Genomic DNA, 27,427 nt, shown 5'->3' with positions numbered 1-27,427 from the left:
AAATTGCATTGATTCCAGTACCATTATCCATGAAAAATCTACTCATACAAGTAAAGGTTTGTTGGCTGGGCCTCCCATTTTTGTTAGCTTTATTTTATTGCTGTAATTACACCTAGTGGCTTGTCTAATAGAGTCATGTTCTTATAAAGAAATTAAGACAATTAATGCTACTTTTAGCAAGAGTGAAATAGTAAGGAAAATTGAATTGAAATTTGACCAAGGTCTTCTTTATTTCCTAGTGTCTGAATTACAGGAAGAAGGAATAAATGCCATTAACTTACCTCTCAGTCCAATTCCATTCGAACTAGACCCGGAGGACACTATGCTAGGTAATTGACAACAATTTTACATCTCAACATAAAAGCTTGATGTAAAATAAAGTGTCATGTCTGTAATAGTTTCTAATATCTTTCTTTTAAACCTTCTAGAGGAAAATGAAGTCCGAACAATGATTGATCCAAATTCAAGAAATGACCCAAAATTACAAGAACTAATGAAGGTAATGAGAAACCTGTAAACTCTTTCAGGAAAGTCAAACTATTTTTTAATGCTATCCCTCCCTCTTTCATTTGGACACTTCAGAGGACCATTCATATATTAATTAAATGAAACCATGTGGTATGTACATTCCAGTGAAATGGGCAGGTGATTTGTTGCACTATCTTTCTCTAGGTATGGCACAGAGAGACTTAACAATTTGGATTAAAACCCTGACTCTGGATTCTTAGTCCCATCCCACCCCCTATCTAAGATCACTCTGACTTCCCTGATAATGTTTGTAATTCTTGGGGTTAGAACTTCAGCAGCAAGCTTCACTAGAATCAACATCAACACCTTTTGCTTCTCAATAGAATGTTAAAGTACCACTGAAAGCAAAGGACAGATTTCACTCCAGAAGGCGCTGCATCAATCTGGTATTTGTCTAGACCTTGGGGTGCATTGACAAAGCCACCTTATAAAGGTTCCTGAGTCCTTCCTATTTTCTTCTGATGGTATTTCACACTGATTGTATTTTGAGCCATTGCAGCTTTGGTATTCTTTCTGCTAAATATTTTCATCATTGTACAAAATGACATGTGTTTTAAATTGCAAATGAATAGTGTATAATACTGCCAAATTTGTGTTTCCCATATAGGTATTAATTGACTGGATTAATGATGTGTTGGTAGGAGAGAGGATTATTGTGAAAGACTTGGCTGAAGACCTGTATGATGGACAAGTATTGCAGAAATTATTTGGTAAGAAAAAATACACATGCATGCTGTTGGGGCACTTTGTCAGTAAGTAGATCACTTGTTCCTACTTAGGAGCCTCAGTATCATCTTACATTTATGCCACTAAGTGATATAAAAATAGCATTGTATTATGAGACCCTTGAGCAATAGGCTGTATGCACAATCCTTATAGCTGCAGTGCAATGTGTGGTGCTCTGTAGTTGATGAGAACAGCATAAAGCCTACCTGGGGTGCTAGAGAGGGAGAGTTCTTGTCTTGGCAACCATATTCACTCCAATTAAATTTATTATCTGCATATGTGCTGTACAAACTTAACCGTGTTACAAGTGGAAAGTAAGTTTGAAGGCAAGGGGATTTTCGGTACAATGGTGGATGTTTTTAATCTCTGCTCATTCCATACTATAGTTTATTCACATTGCGAAGTTCCTCTGGAAAGTTGGAATTCCTTTTTGATTTGATGTCTGGCTTTATCATTACTGAGGTAATGGTACCCAGTGGACTGCAAACTGAGCTTCAGCTGAGAAACAGATAGAGAAAAGAAACTGCTAATGCAGAGCTGGCATGTGCTTTTTTAACTGTTGGCTTGGAAGCCATTTTCTTAGTTATTACAGCTCATAAAGTCTCCAGTAAATTTCTTTTCAGTATCTTAAATGAATCTTGAAACATTATGTGAGCACTTCTAATAAAGACTACACAGACTATTCCCTTCTATGAATGGTTAAGCTATTTGAATATATTGTGATGGACTGGATATGCCCCAGACTGAGCAATTTGATTCTTATGGTCAGACCTCTGGTGACTTCACCCAAACCCCCAAAAATACCTATCAGATGCAGCCTGACTAAATGTGTGTATGCTGAGGCAGCACTTACTGATTTCAGTGAAATCTTTTCTGTTACCCTTAACTCCTTATGGATCAGGTCTGTGCTAACTAAAGACTTTGGTCTTGTTGTGAGACTATGCACAGACTGATTTCGGTGGACGCACAAGAAACCCATGGAGACAGCAGTCTCTTAGGCAGGATTCATCAGCTGCTAGCTCAGGCTCACTCTCTTTGGGGAGATACTTGTTTGGATTTGATGAGAAGAAGATCAGCTCTTACCAAATAAGATACCACTTAATAAGATACTCTTTCATAGAAGTAAATTGATAGGCGACCGAGCATTTTGCTCCTGGTGATGTTATCAGGAAGCTTTTATTGATACATTTTCTGTGCTAACTACTTAATGATAAACACTAAGCCATATATGCATATACCTAGCAGTCTGTACTGATTATTAACAAACTATTAAAATCTACTGCAAATTTTGAATGCAGAAAAGGGCTGTGGTTTCATCGAAAGAAATCACCCAAGTTTTAGTTGTTTTCATACCTCCAGAACTTGCTCATACCTCATACTTGCTTGCCTTTCTTGGGTACATCTTCCACCCATGTGAATATATTGTCACTTTTACCACAAATGAGCCAAGTAATATTTTTAAATCTCCTGAGTCTGAGGGAGAAGTTGGGAGGCTGAGACTGATGAAAGAAATCTTCTTAAAGCTAGTATCTGTTTCCTAGGTTTGATGATCTTCTCTACAAGCCACTTGCATACAGAATACTCTTTATCCAGTAGCAATAGAAGTAATGGGCCTTTGCTCCAAGCCTGGTGTTCCCTAAAGGAAGTTGCAGCAGATATTTGTTAGCCATTAGTTTGGCTTTCATTAATACTTGACCTTCCCCTTGGCAATGGGTAAATAAGGGAAAAATGTGAACTGTATCTGGAGGAGCTCAGAAGTTTTAAAACTAGGAAGTGGACTATCTGTTGAATGTGCATCTGGGTGCATGGAATGTCTTGTGTTCTTCATGGAGTTGACTATGTTTTTTCTTAGTTTTTTTTTTCTTCTATTATCACTTCAGAGAAGCTGGAAAGTGAGAAGCTGAATGTTGCTGAAGTTACTCAGTCTGAAATTGCTCAGAAACAGAAGCTACAGACAGTGCTTGAAAAGATCAATGAAACCCTCAAACTCCCTCCAAGAAGCATTAAATGGAATGTTGACTGTAAGTTGTGAGTCTTCTATGCATTGTTGACAGCCAGTAGTTTATAGCTGCAGTGTGGAATTCTGAAATACCTAATGATAAGGGAAGGCTGAAACCTGGTAGGAGCTGCTCTGCAGGACACTTCCAGATGTGGTACACTCTACCCCCTTTACTGGTGCTCAACCTCCAATTTAAATAAACTGTCTTTTCGGAGTCTCTCCTGGTATGGTATTTCTGCTCTGAGGTCCACATGCATACCAGCTTAAGTTTTCTGTTATTAAATTGGTTTATTGAAACAGGCAAGTACCTGTGTAAATACAGTAGATAGACAGAAGGAGAGTTAGGTACTAGTACTCTTTGTGTAAAATTTGCAACGTGGATGTGAATAATATTTCTGATCACTTCAGGCTAAATCTGAACCACTGATTTTGATTACAAAACTCTCAAGATTAGGACTGCACCCTCCCTATTTTATTGTATTAAAAAGGAACATAGCACTATCTAAGAGAAATAACCTCAGTGGCCCATCATAAGACATTTTAGTGCATATGTGTTGCAGAAAGCAGATTTTCAGCAGTTTTAGAAAATTAGGACTCTTAATCTGTTTTAAGTTTGGTATCCAGTATAATTTCATGCTGGTGAATACCTTGACCAGTATATAGCAGTTTCCCTGGCTCCTATACCTGTCTTGAGCTGAGCTGGTTTGTATCCCATTCCATTCACAACGAATTAGTGAGAGGGAGAGAAATAGCTCGTGGGAGGAAGAGTGAACATTAGGCTTCTCTGGCTTTCCCCTTCATGTGGTCCCACTGAGTTTCCATCTCTCTTTAACCTCCCTCAAGGTTTTTTCCATTCTCTGTTATGCAGCTGGATGCAGGGTGTTTGGAATGGCCTCACAATTTAAACTTCGAGTTTTAATATAATGTTTTAGATGTGTTTTGGAGCTAAGGAAGAGATAGACAGCAACAGCTGGAGCCAGCTGTAGCACATGCTGGTGCTAGGCAGACAGACATCTTTTTAGTGTTCTACTAAAGCACCTCATCTGTGACCACTGGCACCCCAGCAAAATTTGAGAGAAGCCACATTTTATATTAATAGTTGAGACTTGCATTAGGAGGTCATGAAGAAGTACATTTTTATGAATCCAATCCTGCTTTACCAGTGCAGTAAGGTAGTAGTTATTGGTTAGTTCAAGTACAAAGAACATAAGTGCACTGCACTGTAGCTATCAAAGATCATTTAGAATACTACTCTGAAGACTCCAAATGCAAAAACACAATAGAAGAAGAAAAAAGGCAGCAATGATAATTAGAAATTACTCACTTTCATGCCAATGGTTTGATACTTGATTAAGAATTTCCTACAGTATGGCTTTTGATATCTTGTAAGTCTTGTTAGTGTTAACTACCCATATGAAACCTGCTGTGAAAAAGCTTCAATAACAAGAACTATAACAACTTCATGAGGAATGTTTGAGTCATTGAGTTTAGTAAGTTATTGCTTAAGGCTTCTGCCAAAATAGGCTCGTTTATCATCCTGCAGACATTGTGACACTTAAAAATGAATAAGTGCATGTTATGAGTACAAAAATATCTTTCTGATAGTCCATAAATCCTTATTGAAATAAAGGGATTAAAGGAAAGGCGAGGAGAATGCAGAGACTGCACTTAAACTGCTGTACATGAAATCTGGCTTTCGGATTAGCTTTAGATTTCCATCTACACAAGTCTATGGTATCCAGACATGTTGCAGAAAGAGAACTTTAGTGCTGCCCCATGTTACTGACTGGGCTGCATTTGCATGACCTGTTGAGCAGTAGGAGACCGGTAAAGGAGAGGTGCCTTAAAAGTGCCCCTTGGCTCTAGGTGGCAAGAGGAACAGAGTCCCATAATCCCTACATCCTAAAAAGTAAAAATATGTGCCCTAGTTACTTCACAGTTTGTAACTTGTGCTTTTAATATCTATTTCAGCTGTTCACGCTAAAAGTCTCGTAGCAATACTTCATCTTCTGGTTGCATTGTCACAGTATTTTCGAGCACCAATCAGACTCCCAGATCATGTGTCCATTCAGGTTGTTGTTGTGCAGGTAAGAGAGGTGTTAACAGCTCTTGGTAGTGTTGTGAAAATGGCTGAGCGGTTGCTTCACAAATAAATCTATAGTTTCTGTTGGGGCGGGCACGTGTGTGTCTCTTTGGCTGACAGGAAACACACGTGTGTCTTCCCTGCTGACAATGCTTCAACCAGAAAAAGGCAAAAGTGCTTTCCTAGATTGAGCTGTGGCTCAGAATATCTTATTTTGATTGTGACGTGGCCAGACTCTGACATTAAAAATATATGAAGCATTATTATTGTTGGAATGGAATGTGTGTGTTTATCACCCAATATGATCTCTAGAATTATTATTTTTCCTATTTTTGACGGTCTCTCACTTGTGTAGAGATTCAAATCATTCTTGGCATTGAATGATGAATTGTCACTGTTTATTACATTCAGATTCATGCTAGGTGACTAAATTTTCTTTTTCAGCCTTGTGCATGCTAATTTAGTCTGATTACAGTGCTGGCTTCTCATAAGCATGCAAAAAAACCCCCATCATCTAAATCTTTTGTGTCAGTCTCCTTATTAGAGCTTCATCCATCCAAACAGTTCATGTTATTCTGTTCATCATTTTTTCTTTCCGTTGTACTTGTGCTTGTTCTATCTTATTTGGCCTCTTCCCATTTAATCTGCTTTTCTTTCTCCCCAATTAACTTTGCCTTTATTTTTCACACTGTAACTGTCTTTATTTATGTGTTTTAACTGATGTTACCCTGAAGTATCTGGTGCAAAGAACTGTTGCTTAAGTTCTGTGGGACAGATCTGAGAAAGTTACAACTCCTTTTTCCAGCATTCAATTCAGCCAAGTTTTGTAGTTTGGGGAGAAATCTGAAGGAGAGTCTGGTAGATGTATCAGTGATGCCTGATAATGAGTCATTGAATCTCAGATTCTGCTTTGTGGGTTTCTCCACAGAAGATGAAAGAGAACCCCAGCAAATCTGCACTTACGTGTCTGAGGCTTCAGAGGAACATACCTTTCAAGCACTTTCCTTTGGTTGTTAAATTATTTATACCAGTTTATCTCAAAGTTCTACCAAACCACCTTAAGAAATCAGGAGTGCAGTGGTCTGGGCATCTTTGGGATGAGAAACTAAACCAGAAAAAACACCCATTCTTTAAATGAAAGAACCAGATCTTGCATTCTGCTGTCCACTGCACTCCATATGTCCAGACAAAATTCCCGTTGGAATCAATGGATGTAATTGTCCTCTTGTTTAATAGGCTAATGTTGTTCAACAGCAAATCCACTGAAGACAGTAGAGATAAACCAATTTAAAAACAATAAGTAGTGGGAGAATCTGGCTCACTGCTTTGCCTCTTAGCTACACAGCTGTAGCTCAGGCGCCAGTGAACTGTAGTGAAAGCAGTTGCACCAGAATAAAATCCAAATAATGTAGCAGAAGATTTTCCCCTGCAGACCCAGTCCTTGGTAAAAGCCAGTCAGTGGAACTTCAAGGCTATGCTGATTCCTATTAACAGAGGGTGGGGCCAGTATTCTTACCATAATTGTGTTTGAGACATTTTTCATTCTTATTTTATGGTAGGTGGGTTTTTTATTTTTTATTTTTTAAATCTGTTTTTCATATCCTGTGGGATTGATTCTGTGTAATTCATCATGTACCCTTTGAACTCAGTGAAAGTTTTAATCAACAATCAGCAGATCCTAAAGTCTAATTTAGTGTTCAAACTTGCACCTCCCATGTTCTAAACCTCATACATTCTGTAAAGTGAGGTCATGCTTAGGGAAAGTCAACTGACTGTGTGGTAGCTGGTTTTATATTCTACTCTATACAGTTTGATAAAGGGAACAGTAGCAACAGAGAAATAAAAGAATGAAGTGTTTCTATGAAGTCTTTCAGGACCCTAATTAATTTCATGTTTTTGTTAGGTTTAGAAACACATAAAATTAGGGGTTGCTATGTTAGCTGGGTGTAGGTTATTGGAAGAGAAACAAAGATATTTCTGAAACAAAACCTGTGCTCCTGCCCAACAGGTAATCAACAAAGTTCTTAGGAAAGCTTGTTTCCTTTGGCTGTTTTCTACAAAAGCTGTTAGCAATGAGAGTAATACAAAATCAGTTATAAGATGATTGTGAAAAAATGTGATAGCTGGACCTTTTATAGCTATTTTGTTTTATTATTTTCTTTTCCTTCCATACTAATAGAATGAATGACTTTGAAAAAAGCCCAGGCTTTGTTGGATCATTTCTACTAAAACAAGTGAGAGCTTTTGTGGAGAGCTGGATTTTGCCATCATTTTGCCTCTTTCAAAAAATTATTTATCTATGCCATCCACAAATGGTTAAATGACAGCTTATGGGCCTGTGCAAGATCTGTAAGTCAGAGAGTATAAGAACGTGTTGGCAGAGCAGCCAGAATGGCTTCAGCATATTCTGAGCACTGGGACAGCAATTCCTGGGTGCATAAACTACTTGTTAAGCAAAGCTGGGAAATTAATGAGATTAGAAGGTGTTGTACATCACAGGCTTAATCTGAGATCGTTGGTCCCACTGCTTCTCTGAAAGCCCTGCGAAGGTCTGAAGTGTTTCCAAGAAAAATTGCCTCCAGGTTCCCAAGAAGTCTTTTTTTGAAACTATGACCAACCTGTTTGTTCTTTCAAGCTCCAGAATTGTGCATTTTGTCTTGGTAGGGCAATGCTGAAGTGTGATCCTCTAGATGAAATGGATAGCAACAGTACATAGGCAAAACCCATTCAAAGAGTGTGAAGGTTTTCAGAATGGGACTTTGTGTGGGAAATTAAGCAGTTGGTCCTTTGTTGTATAAAACTGCTGACGTGTACCTGATGCGAAGAGAGGTGAAGGAGAGAGACCCTTTCCATTTCCACATATATTAACCAAATTCCAGATTTTTTGTTCTAAGGGTAGCTGCCAATTTAAAATGATAAGCGATTAGGAAGTTCTTTCATGGCTTTAGAGTAGTGTTTCAGCTCTGAGGGAAGAAAATGCCAAGCCTGTCCAAATAGTATACTCTGTGGTCACTGGAATGGGTGTCCAGCTTTTCTTTTTAATGGGGAATCTTAATTCATGCCTCATTTCTCAGTGACTTTGAAATAGTAGATGTTCATTCTTATAACTTGTTATTTCAGTCATAGCCACTGTTGTCGTTAAGGAACATTGCTGGACAGTCTTTCCGTTCTTAGTAGCACTCCTTTGTATTTTTAGGAATATTGTGTCATTCTCTGTCTAGCGTAAAACAAAACACAACAGGTGACATCGGTTGGTGGCATCCATTTTGAGGTGGAGAAATCTTTAAAGTGCAAAAGATGTATGGGAAACAACCTTCACAGAGAAGGTGCCTAAACTAGTGTTTCTAAGGTCCATTCTGACTGTTGCTGTTGGGACTTTTTCACCAGGCTTTTTACAAATCAAAAGCATAGGAAAGTCTGTCTTGATATGTGCTGGTCAAATAAGTGTCCAGCAGATGCAGGTCATATTTAGGCATTGTGGGAATTCATAGAATCATAGAATCACTGGGTTGAAAAAGACCTTCGAGATCATCCAGTCCAACTGTATCTGTCCGCCACTAAACCATATCTCTCAGCACCTCATCCACCTGTCTCTTAAACGCATCCAGGGATGGACATTAATTCCATTAATGTTGGTGAGCAGATGCCAGGCACAAAACTAGGATGTGGTGTCTTGTCTTTTTTTTTTTTTTTTCAACAATGCATTAAGGTGCAGAATGCCTATTGATATTAATTGCAGTTTGTCAAAAAGCCTGGCCAAATGCTCAGCACATCGTACACCAAGGTCTGCCTCAGATGGGGATGTATCTTCTGCCAGTCATGGAAGGGCAGCAGCCCCACTTCACATGCCATGAAGGACTTTTTGAAAAGGTTATTCTCCTTTTCTCTTTTCCACATAGAAGGCAAATCTAGGACCAGCATAAATTTATTTTTCTCCTTTCCTTGTATGACGAGTGAAGAATCATGAATAATTGCCTAATGTCTAGACTTTACATGCAGTCGTCAGCATTTTCCTGACTTTTCTTTCTGTATTGCAAAATTTTACTAATTTCAGTGAATAGAATTAAGAGAGAGAACACAAAGAGAGGCAAAACATATGTGCGGTATTTACACCGCCACCAGATGACTGTGATCAGCAGCCTGGAAACAATGTCAAATTTTTCAACTACTTCATTTTCCAGCTGACTCAAATAGCGACCATTTGAGTTGGCTTCTGCCATTTTGTGTACAGCTTCTAGACAGAGGCCACTCACCGCCATGTGCAGAGGGCTTCTCGCATCTGAAGAACGTGGGAGTCAATGCATCTATTAACACCAAGATGACTAGGGTCTGGAGCAGGCTCTGAATGGATTATCCTCCAGTTTGCTTTTCCATCACAAGCAAATAGAGCTCTTTTTATACAGATTCACAGAGTGGAAGGGGTTGGAAGGGACCTCTAGAGATCATCTAGTCCAACCCCCCCGGCCGCGTCACACAGGAACAAGTCCAGACGGCTTTTGAAAGTCTCCAGGGAGGGAGACCCCACCACCTCTCTGGGCAGCCTGTTCTGGTGCTCTGTCACCCTCACGGTGAAGTGTTTCCTCATGTTCAGGATGAACCTTCTGTTTTCCAATTTATGGCCATTGTCCCCAGTCTTGTCACTGGACACCACTGAGAAGAGCCTGGCCCCATCCTCCTGACACCCACCCTTTAGATATTGATAAGATCCGCCCTCAGCCTCCTCTTCTCCAAGCTGAACAGCCCCAGCTCTCTCAGCCTTTCCTCAGATAGAAGGTGCTCCAGGCCCTTCATCATCTTAGTGGCCCTGTGCTGGACCCTCTCCAGTAGCTCCTTGTCTTTCTTGAGCTGAGGAGCCCAGAACTGAACACGGTACTCCAGGTGAGGCCTCACCAGCACAGAGAGAGTAGAGGGGGAAGATAACCTCCCTCGATCTGCTGGCCACGCTCTTCTTAATGCTCCTCTTAATGCATTTGTGTGGAGAGAAATCAGAAAAGGAAAATTTTGAGGCAAAAAAGAAAGTGTAGGAACAGGGCAGAAAGAACAGATAGCCTGGGAGCAAGATTTTTGCAGAAGAGAAACATGGGCACCCTCTGCCAAGCTGCTTATTGAAATACAAGGTTTAATTCAACTCACCTCTACTAAAATACTTACACATGTGTTTAGGTGTTTCAAATGTCTTGCTGAATTGGGGACTTTAAAAGTGAACAATGGGGAAAGGAAAAGAAATAGTTCCTTCTACAGGTGGAGTTTCAAGTTTCTTGTTAATGTACAAAAGAGTTTTCTGAAATACTTGCAAGGTGAAATAATATATCACAGTAAGCTTGTTTAAAAAAAAGAAGTTCTTATTTTGTAGGTTTCTTATCTAATTATGTTTGTGGATCACAAATAAATTTTCACTGTACCCTAAGCATTAAACTTTACTGAGAAAAATGTCACTTTTTTATTTTTTCCAGAAACGAGAAGGAATCCTCCAGTCTCGACAAATCCAAGAGGAAATAACTGGTAACACTGAGTATGTCAACACCACTTTTGCCAGCAGTTCAGTAATTGAACACAGATGCGCCTCAGAAATTCAAACATTTGCTGATATTTAGATTTCAGTATTGGGGTTCCAGGGAAGATGATGCATCAGCCAGTGACTGTATTTTAGCCTTTTCAAGAGCTGCAGACATGCATCTAAAAATACAGAAGGGTGAGGAAATAGAGAGATGGGGAACTAAGAGCAGGAGACGAGGATAAAAGAGAAGACAGAGTGAAGAATACAATATTTCTGTATTCATTATATTTATTATTTTATTCAAAGCTTCTTCAAACAAGCAAGAAAGATGTACTCATTCTTTTATGTTGGTACTTATTTGATAGAGAACTAGATTATTTAAAAAAGGAATATGATATGAGTATTTTATGTGTTTGGACTTTGAAGATGTAAAATGCCGGTAGCAAGCCCTGTACATGTCATCTCACCAGACAGTGCATACAGAAAAGTTACTCCAAACCAACTGAAGGCAATAGTAGAATATCCTAGTTTCTAATAAGAGTGGAGAGAAGCCAGAATTGAATTGACTTATTATTAATCTTTATGGATTTGTTTACATGTAATAGTTATATGAGGGATCAACTGGAGTAAAATGCTGCAGTCCTTGCGAACCCAGTCCAAGCATTGTTTTGGCTGGAATTGTATAGTAGTTGGTGTGGTAAATGCATTGTTAAAGCAAAGGGAAGAGTGTTCGCAAAATGAAGAGGCCGCCTTCACTCAGGCAAGGTGTGTTGGTTTGGTTCAATAGTAGGAAATCTGGGATCTGGCCTCTCATGAGACTTCAGTGAAGGCAGGAGATATGGGGTGCAGACTCATCCAGATTCTGAGCTGTAGTAAGCTGATGAAGGTTTTCTTAATTCCGTGGATCTGCACCAGTTTTCACCAAGCTCAAGATCTGACTATGTATGCTGTTTGCTTTTGCAGCACAACATCTGCAAGTGAATTATATATAACTCTGGGTTGTTTGGTTTGGTTTTTTTTGTAGGGCCTTATCAGGAAGGCATGGTAAGTTCATTTGATTATTATCTTTTTCTTGAGGCAGCCAGAGTATGCATTAGTTCTGCAATAGGTTGTCACTTTGACCAAACTGCAAGGAAGTAGATTTCAAGTTGCCCTGATAAATGTATAAATATATGCATCACAGGCTATTGTAGCAGTTAACAAAAGGAAAAAAGCATCTTTAAAACACATCATTTCTTTTCAGCACATGTTGATTTGCAGGTGCTTTGTGGTTTAACCTCCAGAACATTACTGTAGTAGTATTAATGGTCATAAGTTCCCAATATAATATGAAGTGATGTCTTATCATAAACCAGCTGGTGATCTTGCTGGTGTTCTTGTATACGTTACCTACTTAACTTTACTGACTTCGAGTCATTTTTCAGCAGCCCTAAACACGGTGCAAGTTCCTGTGCCTAGTATGTCTTACTGCTAATATTGAGACTGGCCAAATGCCTGGCCAACAGAAAACACTCATCTGAGGAGCTCAGGTGGAGTCCCACCAAAACTTTAGCATTTGCTTCTTGTATTATTTCAGTGGCTGCCTTGCAGCTGATTTAAAATGCTGCATGCATGACCTCTTTTCCCCATGATATCCCTGGGCAGTTTTTGTGTAAAGTCTGCCTTCTGCAAATGCTTTTGGATCTACACTAGTATTTCTTTTACTGAGGAATGTGAATGTAACTTTTTTGTGGAGTCAGTCACTATCATTCAGGTGATTGTTGAAATGGAAATTGCTCAGAAAAGGCTCTGGTGCCTTTTAAAATTTATTTTCCTTGTTGTTGTTGTTCAGAATGTGACTACAGTAGCACTCAGTGCTGTTGATAATGTCCTGAATTGCATATCAGAATAGCCCAAGAAGATCTATACAAAGGATTGTACTGCAGCTGTGTAATCATAAGCTTGCTTGAGGTGGTTAGCAATGTAGCACACCACAATGCAGTCAATGACCAGTGGGGAAGATCTTCCTCTTTAGATGCAGTGACTCTAGATGTAAACTCATGTTCTCCAGACAGTGCCCTCTGTGCTGAGGTTACTTAGCTCCCTGTATCTGGCTGTTTAAGGCTTTATGCATAAAGATGCTCTGTGTTCATTTGTTAGAAACAGGGTTATTAGCTAACCCAAATCCTATTTGAAAATGATGCTTTTTGTAAATAATAGGGAATGAGTTACTACCAGCTTATAGCAAGAGAGCAGTATGCAAAATACGTGGTACTTGGTATACAAAGAGACTATATTGACACCTTTTGCTGACTGTGTTGTCTCAAACAAGCATGTGCCTTAATAAGTGTTTATTCTGCATTTGGACAACTGTGGCTCAGTATATTAACAACTCTGATTTTTTTTTCAGAAAGAGATGCATTTGATACTTTATTTGACCATGCTCCAGACAAGCTCAATGTAGTGAAAAAGGTTGGAAGGTTTTTATTTTTAAAATACATAATGTTTGCATGTGCATGCTTGTGTGTATCTGTTTGTACATATGCAGTGAGTGTGTTAGGTATGTAATTGGCACAATTTACATACATTAAATACAACTAAGCCTTATGCTTAAACAAATATACAAATCCATTATTATAATGTTACTTTTTATTAATACTTAGCAGCATGAACTTAACTTTAGAACAGAGAAAAACATGTATTTATCAAAGTTTCCATCAAAAAGAAATTCTCACAAAGTGTGTATGTTGAGTAGAACCCAACTGGTAGATTGAGTGTACTGATGCCAGAGAGGTATCCAGTTTACAACTGCCAGGAGTATGACCTAGAGTATTTTGGCTGCTGTCAGATTTGAGTGGAGTCCAATTATCTATTTCCCTATATTCTGCTACAAGTTTTTTAAAATGAATTATTATGTTTTAATAGTGTATTTATTTATATATATCACGTCCACTTTATTTCTGTTCTTTATTCTTGGGGAAAAAAAAAGTCACATTTCAGTTTTAAAACATAAGAATTGTGTTGCAGTCTCTTCACTCATGCACGTTCTCTTCTGAGTGGAGTTCATACTGCATGCGTTGAACTGTTGCCCTGCTGAATAGGCCTTCACTACATTGTTTTCTTTTTTCAGACTCTCATCACCTTTGTGAACAAGCATCTGAATAAATTGAATTTGGAGGTCACTGAATTGGAGACCCAGGTAGAATTTTACACCCTTTCTTAAAGGGGAGGGATAGTTGCACTATGTTATGCACTATGCCCCAACTTTATCCAGAAATTTCATTCAATTATTATTGATTGAGCTCTAGGATGTTATTTCAGCGAGAAGCCCTTCAATTCTGAATATGTTTGTGTGAAGAAGTCCCTCACCAATTAAGCATAGAAATCAGCTTAAATTTCTCTAAAACACTTTTGTACTTCCATTAGCATAAAAATTAATTAACAGATGCTACCTCTTGGATGCTGCCAAGTGCTGTAAGCAGAACCTGTGCTTGTTTTGGTCAGGAAAGAACTGTGTCCGCTTGGTTTGAGCCAACGTCAAGCTGAACAGTTGTTTCCTGCCTACCTTTACACAAGCACACCATCACATGGGATTACAATGGCTCTATTCAGTGAGATACATTCTCGAGAGTAAAGCCACTCAAGTGCATAGGCAGCTGTACAGTTGGGCTGCAGGCTTGATTGCACCATGGAAATAATGTGGTACATGGTCGTTTTTTTTCTTGTTCTCAGCTGCTAAATTGGCTGGAAAGAAGCTAAAAGAAAAGCTTAATCCTGCTGTACTAATACCTCCCCATGTGAACAATTGCAGCAGTTATCATAAGAAAATTACAAAGCCGGGCAGGAAGGATGGTATCTGCACTAGCAAAAAAACCCAGGTGTTTTCAGGACAGGCTTTATTTTATGTCTTGATTAATGTTATTAAGAATCTCTGCTTTAATTAATATCTATAGACCTGATAGAGATTTTTCAAAGGTAGAACTAAGATTGAGATTGAAATAATGTATAGGGCCTTTCAGAAAGGTGTTCGCTGTGCCTGCATTGTTTACTTTTGGAAAAAACATATTATTCATATATACCTACAAACCCCTTAAGCATCTGTCTGAAACAGTATTCCCTAAGATGAGAGACTGTATTCTTGTCAGCTGAGAGAAAATTATCTGTGTCAGGAAAGTGATGGGTCGCTTCAGATAACTCAGTTTGCTTGTGAGGCTCTCTCAGTGCACTGATAGGCCTGATGACACAGGGGTAAGGTGAGAAGCCTTTAACAGAATGTAGGATGTTGCTATTTTTTTTAGATAGAAATGAACATACATCACAGAAATTAAGTATCTTCCGTCTGTAATAACATACAGTTAAAATTAGATTGACACAGACTTGCAGAACATGAACAAAGATGATTCTCTGTTCCTTTATTTGCTACAATATACTGGATTTCACTGCAGCCATGAGATTGCACCTTCATTCTGCTTTTCTGTGCTCGGGGAATGCATGCCATTTGAGAGCGTGAAAGGTGACTGTTCGGGTTCCCTGCAACTAGTAGAATAGAAAGCAAAGGCATAGATCAAAGCCAGTGACCACCTCTTTTACCAGGAACTTTAATCTGCATGTATACTGTAGCATTAGGTCAGTTTTGGAGAAGACATAACAGAACGTGCTAACTAAATAAAAGGAATCAAAGAAGTGGGATGAGATCTTTTAGTTGCGATTTAAATTATTTGTATTAGTAGTTTGTTGACAGTTCTTCAATAGACAATATATATCTTGTTCTTTAACCAAAGCAATGAGTTTTTCTACAGAAAATGTACTGAGAAATGTCTTTTTTTTGACAGTTTGCAGATGGTGTTTACTTAGTCCTGCTAATGGGTCTCCTAGAAGGCTATTTTGTTCCTCTGCATAGCTTTTTCTTGACTCCTGATAGTTTTGAACAAAAGGTAATTAAATTTCATTTTTCTGTTAAAACCAAATAAACAAATAAGCATATCTAGTAGTACAATGATGACACAGACTTTTCTGCGCAAGTTTGATGTAAACAGCTGAAATAGAGACGACTGTACTGGTAACTATTTCCAAGCATTTTTAAGATCTCAGTAATACTGCTTACCCAGAATAAAGGGGAAAACTATAGTGATGATGGGGTGGTTAGCAAGTATTAACTTTTGGCAGTTGTGTGATGCTGTCATTGAACCAGACTTACTGTTCATTAAGTGTATAAAGAATTATAGACATGAATTGATGACAGAACTGTTTTTTGTGTCCAAAGTCCAAGCATTTAACATTTGAAAGGTTTCATGGTTTTAGGAAGCATGAAGGTACATATGTACTATGTGTCATTCTAAGACCAACCATTACTGCGTTATTGCTATCCAGGCAATTCAGCTGTCTGCTTAAGATGAGCACTTCATGGGCCATCATGTTCCAATTTTTAAACTTGCGGGAGGTGGGCTATTCTTACTTGTAAGTAATTTTTCTATGGGTAGTATTAGTTCACATGTTATTTTTCAATTACTTTTATATTTCTGAAACCAAAGTTACCACTCAGAAAAAAACGAAACAATGGATTGTCTGGATTCCATGGACCAGATCTTGTGTTGCTATAGAGAGCCCTGACTATTTTTCCTTCCAAGCATCTGAGTCTGCAGCTTGAAATATGTCTTGTTTTGACGATGTATACTATACTGTGTATAGCTCACAATAGTGACTACGTTTATTATATTACTAGGTCCTCAATGTATCCTTTGCGTTTGAGCTAATGCAAGATGGTGGATTGGAAAAACCAAAGCCAAGACCAGAAGGTATTTATTCTACCTTTTTTTGTATCTGCTTAAAAATTTGCATTGGATGCAGATCTTAGAGGATTATGATGTAGCTAAATGAAGGTTAAAACACTAATCTAAGAGCAAAGGGTACAGTTTGAAGTGCTCAGGTAACAGTATGTTAAATGGGTGATAGATACACTTTTTGAAATGTTGCAAGGCTTCCTTTCTTGAATGGCCAGAGTAAGATTTGCATGACCAAACACGTGCAGTAACACTCAGGTGCTCACTAAAAGAAAAAGAATACAATTGAGTGGTGTCGGTGGCAGATATGAATTGCTCCAATTGCTCCCTTTTCCCCCATCGTCATACAAAATCTGAAGTATTTCAGTGTAATTTACAAGGTTTTCACAAAAGAGGTAGATGTTGTGGAAGAAGAATTTCAGATGTTCACATAACTGCCTCTGAATGCAGGACCTAATGGTACATATTTAAATTAAATTTAGAGCTGGAGACTGAATGTAAAATATGTCTTCAGGAAAGATGAAGGTTTTGCTGCTGACTTTAGCAGGGCCAGAATTCCACTCCTCTTTACCCATATAAATACAGAGTTTAAATCCAGCTTTTTGGGCTGGATATAGAGCCCTTGATTCACCAGTTATAGAGTACTCGTGTGGTTCCTCCCATGAGAAGTTCCCACTTCTTATCATGCAGGAGCTGTACATGCCGCTTCTGCTCCACTCTTCCAAACAGGACTGGTAGCGGGGCTTCTGCTGGTTACCTACCCTAATCATCAACATACATACATATCTTTATATGTTTTCAAGACCCATTGCAGATTCACAGTCTATGGTGCACAGTGTTTTCCTGCCACAATTCAGGATTGTCATTCCCTGAGGAGTTGATATAAGTTAATGCTAGGAGTTTTACTTCTAATGGTAAAGGCTCTCTGGAGATTCAGGCACACATCACTGAATCAAGTTCTGCTCCATTCTGCTTATTTCCATCCCTCCCAACTTACAGATCATAACAGCAGCAGACATGAACACACACACGCAAAAATATGTCTCAAGGATTGAGCCTATGCTGCTTATGCATTCAATCTGGACCTTCCCAGCCTATTTTTTCACTACTTTTGATTGCTTGAACTCTTATCCAAAATCATGCTTAGCTAAACTGATGGTGACTGTATCACAAACTTTTATGTTTGAAATCGTCAAAGAGAAAAGGGGGAAATAGTGAAATCTAGGTATCCAAGTAAAACAGAGAGTATCTGTGATCCCTTACTCCCCATGGAGGTTTAAAATTCTTATGGCATTTAATTTTTCAGGTATTTATTGCTCTAGGGGGCAGCTAATTTTTCCAGTATAAATCAAGCCATAAGGATATTTCAGCATATATAAGACATTTCTTGTGCAATTATTGAAATGCTTAATATGAAACTTCCTGCCCAATGTGAATGGAAAAACACATCTGGTTTATGTGTTGTTACATTGGGCACAATGCCCATGCTTAAAATTTCCAGTGAGCAAAAGAGTATTGAAAAGGATCTCACCCTAAATGTGTATACTAAATACTCTTTAAATTCCTACACCGTTTCTTTGAGGTTCTTGAGGAAAAAATATGCTGAAAAGTGCTTTAGAATATGAAAAACATATTTAGTGGAAAAAAAGAATGCAGTTAAGCAAATGAGTATGAAAACCAATGATTTTTATGGGGTCAACAGTTTATTTGGGTTATTTGCAATATAATTGAAAAGGTATTAAAAAGCTTTCTGTGACCTTTTACTTTAAAAATTGCCAGGACATTAATCCACTGAGTCTGTAACGAATTCATTTGCAGTTTGAGCTTTTTCAGATTACATCTTGAAATGTGTACATCAAAGCCAAACTCAAGTTTCTCTTTTTGAAAATCAGAGCCAGTAAAATGTTATACATGTTGGTCAAACATATGTAGCAATGGACATAACTCATCTTTTTCTGGGAGCGTGCTTCTTCTTAGTTTGGACCCGTCTGTGGAATTCTGCTGTGGTGGTGGAGTCTTCTGGTAACTTAGCAAAGACCTGTCAAAGTTACCTCTTTATTCATTTGAAGTTCCATATTAGGAAATGAAGGTGTTGTGCAGCTTGCTGAAAGAGGAAACTTCCTGAGTTATATGCAAACAGTATTGCAGGATATAACATGATGCTGTGGGAGTAATATGCCCTTCCTGTAGCTCTTGGCATTTTCTCTTCATTTTATACCAGGCATTTTCAATCTGGTTTGTTAAGAGCCACAAAACCATTTGGCCATGGTTTCATGACCTTGCATAGGCTCAGCATAAAATCTAGGTTTGAGAATTTTCACGCTTTGTCCATGGATGTCAGTTTGCCATGTAGCTAATAACTTCAGCCCTTCAAAGTCTGCATGCTTTGGGACACCATGCATAGGTTTGATTGGATTCATAGAATCATAGAATCATAGAATGGTTAGGGTTGGAAGGGACCTTAAAGATCATCTAGTTCCAACCCCCCTGCCATGGACAGGGACACCTTGCACTAGACCAGGTTGCTCAAAGCCTCATCCAGCCTGGCCTTGAAGACATCCAGGGATGGGGCATCCACAACATCTCTGGGCAACCTGTTCCAGTGCCTCACCACCCTCTCTGTGAAGAATTTCTTTCTGATATCTAATCTAAACCTCCCTGATTTCAATTTATACCCATTCCCCCTTGTCCTATCACTACAGGCCCTTGTAAAAAGTCCTCTCCCAGCACCCTTGTAGGCCCCCTTCAGATACTAGAAGGCTGCAATGAGGTCTCCTCGGAGCCTCCTCTTCTCCAGGCTGAACAAGCCCAATTCTCGCAGCCTTTCATCATAGGAGAGGTGCTCCAGCCCTCTGATCATCTTCGTGGCCCTCCTCTGGACTCGCTCCAAGTGGTCAATATCCTTCTGATATTCTACCTTCATTCTTCAAAGCGTAACTCCTTCACAATCTCTGAGCAACATCGGTGTACATTCGCAAAACTGGTGATTATGTACACAATTTACAAGGCTTACTTGAGGGTTTTGAAGATAATGGGAGTATGCATGCCATCTGCTTTACACCTTCAGGGTCAATTCCAAGAGCCAAAGTTGGGGGACTGAGTTCCTACACAGTCAGCAGAAAGAGATACGACAAATTCTTATTCTTTCTGCGGGCAGTTCTGAGTCCCTGTTGGAGACTGGATACTCCTTGAAGCACTAGCGTAGACTGCTGCAGTAGTACTTGTCAGTTTGTTTCATAGATTTCTTGTGAAATAATATTGACTTTCTCAACAACTTCTGTTGGAAACAGCAGGTACTCATTGGCTTTCTGTTTCACACAAGTCCGTTACTTCAGATGTTGAGTTTCTGAGGACTGATTCAGCCATGTGCATCAGCTAACCCAAAGCATTTTCAGAAGTATCTTTGCGGGGCACTTGTAGACTTAGCTTCTTTAGATCCTTCAGAAAATTTAAACTTGCCTGTAGCTATCTTGCTGAAATTAGGCCTAATAAAGGATGTTGGAGACCAGAATAGGCCAAGTTCTGCAATTCTTACGTAAGAGAAGTGTTCCAGTGGTTCCCGCCTGAGGTTTTTTCAAAATCATTACTTTTTGGCCACAACCAACTGGAAGATTCAATCATATAAATATACATGATCCAAGACACAATTTGTCTTATGGGCATCTAAACGTTGGTTGCATTTCTACATGAGCACCATTAGCCATTTGTATCCGTAACTAAAAGTGGTTGAAATAACGATTTTTGAGTTTCCAGATTAAAAACTGTGCTTTATTTATGTTTCTACACTTTCTTAGTATCTTTGTGATTCAAATGTTTATGGATATGGATCTGAGTAAGAAAAAAGAGTAGCGAATAGGCACTTTTCCTGAAAATGTTTTGAGCTAATGAAGTCACTAATGTTTCTTTCCCTTGTCTTTTTTTCTAGATATTGTAAATTGTGACTTGAAGTCTACACTGAGAGTACTGTACAATTTGTTTACCAAATACAGGAACGTGGAGTGAAGAATTCATTTGGGACATAAAGGAGTGTTAACAAAGCATCATAACTAGCATATTTTTCATCAGTATTCCTCTGCATCTTTATCCTAAAAGGAACTAAACCATTTATCTGAAGAATTTTTAATTGATTATTCATGCACTACTATTTTCATAGTAGATTTAAAACTAACATAAATTATGAAGAAAAATGTTTGGACCAAGGTATTTGGATATATTCTGGGAGAATTCATGTTTCAGTTGTAACTGTCTTCACACTGTTTTGTAGTAGGTGATGAAAGAATGAAAAGAAGATTTAGTAACCAAATCGGCCTTTGAGGCCAATCATAGGAAGATTCAGCACTGAGTATCTCTTTTAATGGATTTACATACATCTTTTCTAATCTAGGATTTTCTATCTATGATAAGATGGTTGCATTCTAATTATGAGAAATGTGTATGGGGAGAAACAGTTAAATGCTCTTGTTCACAGCTAAAAAGAACAGACTTTCTCAAGCACTTAACCTGATGAATTTATATTTCCAATGCTGTTAAGCTTGAATTTTATGGGTACAAACTGAAGTGGCTACTCATTCCTTCAGACATTATAATGTGATACCCTGCTTTAAGTATATGTTACTGAGCATTCTGCGTAAGCACATTTTGCAGCTTGTAATTGGGTTTTGGTTTAGGAGGAGATCTTTTTGGCCAAGTACACATTTCAGGAAAACACACCTTTATAATACCGTTTTCCTATAATATTTCTATTATTACATAATATTAGAAAGTAAATGAATGGCTTGTTTTTCTTTTAGTAGTTTAAACACATGATCACCAGGTTGCAAATGTAGATTTATTGCTAAATAGGATTTAGAATCTGTCCCTGTGGTTGATTTTATGACAAATACATTTTGCTGCATGATGTCCAACACAAAAAATAAGTTTTATGTTCCAGAAACATTCCTGTAGCTTTCAGATAAAACAGCACTGCTTTTAGTTCAAAACTACTCCCATCCACAAAGACTCTGTTACAGTGTAAGGTTTTTTGGTCATTTTACATAGCTATAAAGAGTACATTTTTCTAATTATAACCATATAGAAGCTTGTATCTGTTTGGTTTTAGCTTTAACAAAGACAGAAAAGAGAAACAGGAGTTGGTTCTTCCCTTACACTTGATACTAACCTCCAGAGTAGATTTCCATAAGGGAGCTGAAAGAGATCATAAAGGAGCTGATAGATATTGTCTGATACAAGTGTTAATCATCAAAAACTGCACTGTTGAAGAGTAGATTAATCATTTGCTAGAAGTCTTGATGTTAACATTAATACCTTTCAAAAATAAGTGTTCCAGTGCAGCCATAGATTCTTGGGATCCTGGATTACACAGCAAGGAAAAAAATCTTTAGGCAGAAATTAGCGGACAACTGTTTAGAGATGTTCAGACTGCTTAATGCAGAAAGGAGACTTGTTAACAGTCATCCAATTAAGGCAGAACTGGTATAGGTGAAAGGGAAAGCAATCTGTCAGCTCTTGAGCCTGTTCATCTGAAGAAACGCAGTGCTGGCAAGAACAGTCAATAACAGCTATATGTTACTTAGTATATAAAGCATTACATATTTTTCAATTTTCCAGGGCTTTTTTTTTTTAATGTAGGTTTTCCAGTGCAACATTAACATGAAAGGAAGACAAGCAATTACGTTCTGTCTTTGGTGAACACTATTTTTAATAATAAGCTGATACAGATTTCTCCTGGGGAGGCACAGAAATTGCTATCCTGAGAAGTAAATAGCAACTTTTGTAAAGGAAAGTCAGTATTTAATTCAAAGGACAATAGCTGGATGTTCTCTGAACACAGAAATTGAACACTAGATGTTTTGACCTCAGTGAAAATGAACATGTTTTCATTGTATCTTTAATATCTGAGAAGCTAATTGATAGGAATTAACAAAACATTTTTTAGGCAAACTGAGACATAACTTCTCATGTATCTACCAGCAGCAATTTCAGCTTATTTTAATATTTCACATATAAGTTTTTATTTTGCACACCTAAACTGTAGTAATTGCAATTGTTAATTAAAAAATGTATGATGTTTTTGTCTGCAGATCATGCTCAGCTGAAATACTCTTTTGCATCTCAGCAATGCCAAAACACTTTGATTTCCCTTGTTTCAGGAGTGCACTTGCTTTAAAGAGGAGCTTTATATACGTAAAGGAAAAAGGTTAGGAACAGTGAAACTGTTTTTTGCCTGGACTTGAAAATAAGTATACCTGTGCTATATTGGTATAACATTCCTGGAGATTTTGAAGTCTGTCATACTCTATTTTCCATCCTTAAAAAACATAAAACTGACACAGAATGACAAAATCCTCATACTGAAATGCAATTATGCAGAACCACAGAAACATGTAAACAATACCCAACCTTTACGCAATTATCCATCCTATGGTAAGAATTTATGTAAATTAAGATCTGCTATATAAACAAGAGTGTCCTATGTAAATACAGACCCATGTGATAGTTTTACTGCATTCACACAAATACTATATGCTGCTATGTAGGAGTGGGTCACTGCTTATATTTTTGAGCGTGTAGATTTAAATAGCTATCAGATAAATATGAAATCTAATATACAGATTATATGTAATATTTATTGCTTTGATACAGAATATTATAGAATTATAGAATACTGCTGTAGACAGTTTGCTCTTGAGCAATCAGTGTAGGCCAGCACCTTCCTTCAGGGAAGTGAAATGTTAAATCAGCTGTGCCAAATTCTGCTGACACCTATCACGTATTCGTGATACACAGTGCTCTATACTGATGTACAGCTGAATGCAGAATTTTGCTCTCTGTTTATATTACAACAGAAGTTGTTTAAGTTTTAGGTAAACCCTGGTTTTATTTATAATTACTTTAAATGATTAAATAGATCCAAATCAATGGATTTAGCCCATGTAAGATGCAAACAAGCACCTGGAGAGGCCAGGTGCCAGAGGGATCTTCTGATCTTGAGGCTGCTATCTGAGGGCTTTAGCTAGGTTTCTAAAGCTGGGTTGTATGAATCCAAGCCACTGCCTTAAGATCTCGTAGTGGTGTTGGGATCTCGCCCACCAGACAAATGTGCTTGTCTGTTGTACTCTGTCACATGAAGGCCCACAGGTAGCTGAGTCCATGGGCAGCCTGGAGATTATTGGCTGCCTTGAGTAACAAACAAAAAATGAACACTTCTGCTGCTGGGGCTTTATGAAACTGCCAAAAGAACACAGTTTTCTGTGCTTCTCTGACTTCTAATACATCCATTGCATCCACCAATGTGGCATTCAGATTTGTTTTGTGGTTGGACATAGGCATCCTCTCTCTGTTGATGGATCCTGGCATGCTCTGTCAGCCACACAAAACTTATTTTTTCCAAAGAGGAACTACAGATTCTTAATTGTATGTCAAAAAGATGTTATCAAAATAATTATAAAAAATCCTAGTATCTTGAGGTCAGTTCCATTCAGATTTCTTTCCCAGCTGACTGGCTTTTAGTTGCCATAAAGACCAGGCCATAGAAAAAAGATATTGAAGGAGTCTTTGCATAAGTTTACCTGAGATACACAGATGAAGTCCAGAATTGGGTTGCTCTGTATTTCCAATGGAATACAGACACACCACGTTTCTTATTAAATGAGCTGACTGCAGATTTCTTAGTCAGGAGATACCTTCCTGTTATAGGGGGGCAACAGCCCTTTCAGCTACAAAGTTCAGGAATTCAAGTGGACCAGTGAGTGCTGGATAAGGTCCTAATCTACTTCGATTGACTGTGGACCAAGTTGCTGACTGGCATGTCTCCATGTAAACAAATGGTGTTAAATCAACAGAGCATTTGGTCTTTTCTGTTTTACAGAGGGTTACAGTACTTGGGAATGGTTTATATTCAGGCAGACTATATTGATTGAGGTAAATGCTATTCAGCTGATATTTGTTCTTCCTTATTTTCATAAAGTACGTTTTTAAATCCATGTTTTGGATTAAGTCAGCAGACACCTTACTGCAAGTCACAGTGTTCTAAAGCAGAATGGCTTTTACAAGTAATGGGTTTTATTCCATTAGAGAAATATATATATGATATTTAATATACTAGATTCTAGCTTTAGGTCTGTTTTTTGTTATTCTTGTCTTCTTATCAAAACAGCCTTCATAAATGGCCTCTGTGTGTGCCAAGCACCCAAAGAGAACAGTGCCTTGAAGACCTCTTGCAAGACTACACTGTTACCTAACAGACTTCTGTCATTTTACTGTAAGAATTAGTGTGGGTTTCGTCTTTACAGTGGAAGTACAATTAAAGGCTGAAGAAATCCTTTGTAAAAAGGTATCATTAAAGCAAGACCTTTTGTTTTGATGTATCATATGAAAAATGGAGATAACAGCACCAAAATTCCAAAATTATGCATACCTCAACATTCACAGATTTTCCGAAGAGGTTTTGAGTCATTTAACATTTACTAGGGCTAATTTTATGTATTCTGACAATATTTTTTGTGTGACTATTTCTTTTTGCAATAATGAGATTTTCTTTGCTGTCTAACAGTTTAGTACTACACACTCTGCAACAGTGTTAGTGTCATTAAATATTTGATTCTCAATTTCAATATCAAACTAATTGAGAAAAAAGAATATTTGCAAAATTTGCTTCTTAACATGTGTATCTGAAAATAATGGTTAGTTTAAATTAAGCTGCATTGCTTTCAGCTGCAGTTAGTAGCTTTCACAGAATATATTTTATATACTCTGTAAGTAAGAGACACTCTATTGTTAATTTTTCCCTATGCTTTTTCTGAAACCTTTGTTATGATCCACAATAAAATTTGCACCTGAAAATCAACACTGTATGTTGTTGTTGGGACAAAGTATGAGATGTATGACAGAAAACTAGGAAGGCTGTATGGTTCATGTTCTCAGAGCTTCCAGACCTCTCTATGTATCTAACCCCTTCTCACTTACCTCTCTGTGGGTGTACTCGGTGTTTATTATTATTTTCTGTGGGGGCTGGTGACAGCTGAAAGTGGGTTGGCAAAAACAGCCATGTAAACATATGTTTGAAATGATTAACAGCAGCAGGTTAGGAAAATGCTGTATTTGACTCAAAATAGCAAAGTATACCTTTGCTTTAATATTACTGGGCTGAGCACTTTAGTGGTGATATTGCAGCTGGGTATAATGCAATTTTCTGTAGAGTAATTTTGTTAATTTGAAATTTAACAAAATGGTAGTGAGATGTTAAAATGATCGAAATTAAACTGTCCATTTCAGAAAATAACTGCATTTGGAAAGATTCTATGACCGATTTTTTTATCAACTTGTTTTTGTTGTGACCCTTTAATGCAGGAGCTTCAATGCAGAACTTGGAACCAGTCAAAAATATAAGCATCTAAAGTGCTACAGATCGACATTTTTAGCCACTGAATTACTGGAATGCATCCAGAAGCAGGTGTTTGGTCTTTAGGTCTGCTTGTAAAGCTGAAACCACCAAGCAGAGCTGCCTAATCAACAGGGAACACTAAGGACAGGGTGAGTTTTAATGCCATTTTCAGTCCCAGCCCTATTACTCAGGGCTGGAAAGAAGTATCTCTATCTGCCTAGGATCCATGGTTTTAAGCCCCACCGTATGCACTCACGGCTTTTGTCCTGAAGAGCAAGTTGACTTGCTCTTCTTCAAACATTCCAGTAAAACATAAAGGTCATGGTCTGGCTACCTCCAATTTCTTCATCACTATTCACCCAGAAGGTAAAAGACTTGGGTTTAATGCCTTTCTGCACCTGTGGGAGTTACCTTTCCTCCCTCTTAGAGGAGTGTCTTAACCTGCAATACGAATATAAGGTGATATGCTTTTTTTAGTGTTGAAGGGGGGCACTGTTGATTCGGAAGTTGAAGTTGCAACACTGTGTATAAAGGAATTCCATGTTAACTGACACAGAAAGAGAGCAAAAGAGGGAGCATAACTGGTGGTTAGGTTATTGAAAAGGTGGAAAAGGATTTGGGGGAAGAACCTGTCTTCTGGGCTTCCTGTAAGGCCTGCTTCTGTATTTTAGTCAGTCAGAGGGTGCTAAAATAGCAAAACACATTTTGAAGAGGAATTAGGACTAACATCACCTCTGTTTCAATACAAAGTTCCTGCTAAGCTTTGGTCACTCTTACTTCTCTCTTGGAGAGTCTGCTGTCAAGAGAAGATATTATATATATGTAAGTCAAGCCTCAAGAGAAGATATTCCTACCCCACGCAGCCTGTAGCCTGAGTTAAGTTTGTGTTTCCTCAGGCAAAGCAAATAATAGTTTCATCCCCTGCTTTCTACCTGTTCTCTAGCCATCAGGTGAGCTCACGTGGGAAGGTAAGGAAGACCACATCATCTACAGGCTGTGTTTTAGGAAAATGGCAGACAACTGCATTTGGTCCGTAAAGCCAGTTCAGGTTTCTTGACCCTTCTCTGAGCACAAGTACTGGATTGAGTGATACATCTCATTTTTGGATCCCAGCCAGGTTAAAACTAAACCACTCAGTCCCATTGAGACTGGGTCAGATTTGAACATGTGCAGACATAAAATGCTAGGGATTTTTCAAATGAAAATCAAGAGTGAAATTTAGATGGCTTCAGGAGGAGGTGGTGTTCAAACAGATTTTCCAGGATTGCATCCTTGGTGCCTGTGTTCTGTGTGAAGAGCAGAAAATCTTCCTGGGGCCATACCCCTCACATGGGCTAGGAAGGGAAAACAGTAAGAGCATCTTCTGGTTCCCTTCTGAAATCTCCGTGTTGTGGCAGACTGCACAGACTGTTTCCTGCTTGGCTCGGTTTAATTTTATTGGGAATAAGCCTGA

At 38.3% G+C, this 27,427-nt stretch overlaps 1 protein-coding gene across 1 annotated transcript; it reads left to right on the top strand.

Moving 5' to 3' along the window:
• The first annotated feature begins 245 nt into the window (after nucleotides 1–245).
• On the top strand, nucleotides 246–20,594 carry PARVA (parvin, alpha). Its single transcript, XM_010153030.1, has 11 exons — nucleotides 246–329; nucleotides 429–499; nucleotides 1,136–1,238; nucleotides 3,135–3,275; nucleotides 5,225–5,340; nucleotides 10,790–10,848; nucleotides 11,858–11,877; nucleotides 13,223–13,284; nucleotides 15,645–15,746; nucleotides 16,535–16,607; nucleotides 20,518–20,594. The coding sequence occupies exons 1-11, from the start codon at nucleotides 323–325 to the stop codon at nucleotides 20,592–20,594; spliced, it is 831 nt and encodes a 276-aa protein (XP_010151332.1). The 5' UTR covers nucleotides 246–322.
• Nucleotides 20,595–27,427: the final 6,833 nt, after the last annotated feature.

This window comes from Eurypyga helias, unplaced genomic scaffold (genome assembly GCF_000690775.1).
Source record: "Eurypyga helias isolate BGI_N326 unplaced genomic scaffold, ASM69077v1 scaffold7296, whole genome shotgun sequence".
Classification (NCBI taxonomy): domain Eukaryota; kingdom Metazoa; phylum Chordata; class Aves; order Eurypygiformes; family Eurypygidae; genus Eurypyga; species Eurypyga helias.
The sequence above is the reverse complement of the archived record's forward strand: the minus strand, read 5'-3'. Positions and strand labels throughout refer to the sequence as shown.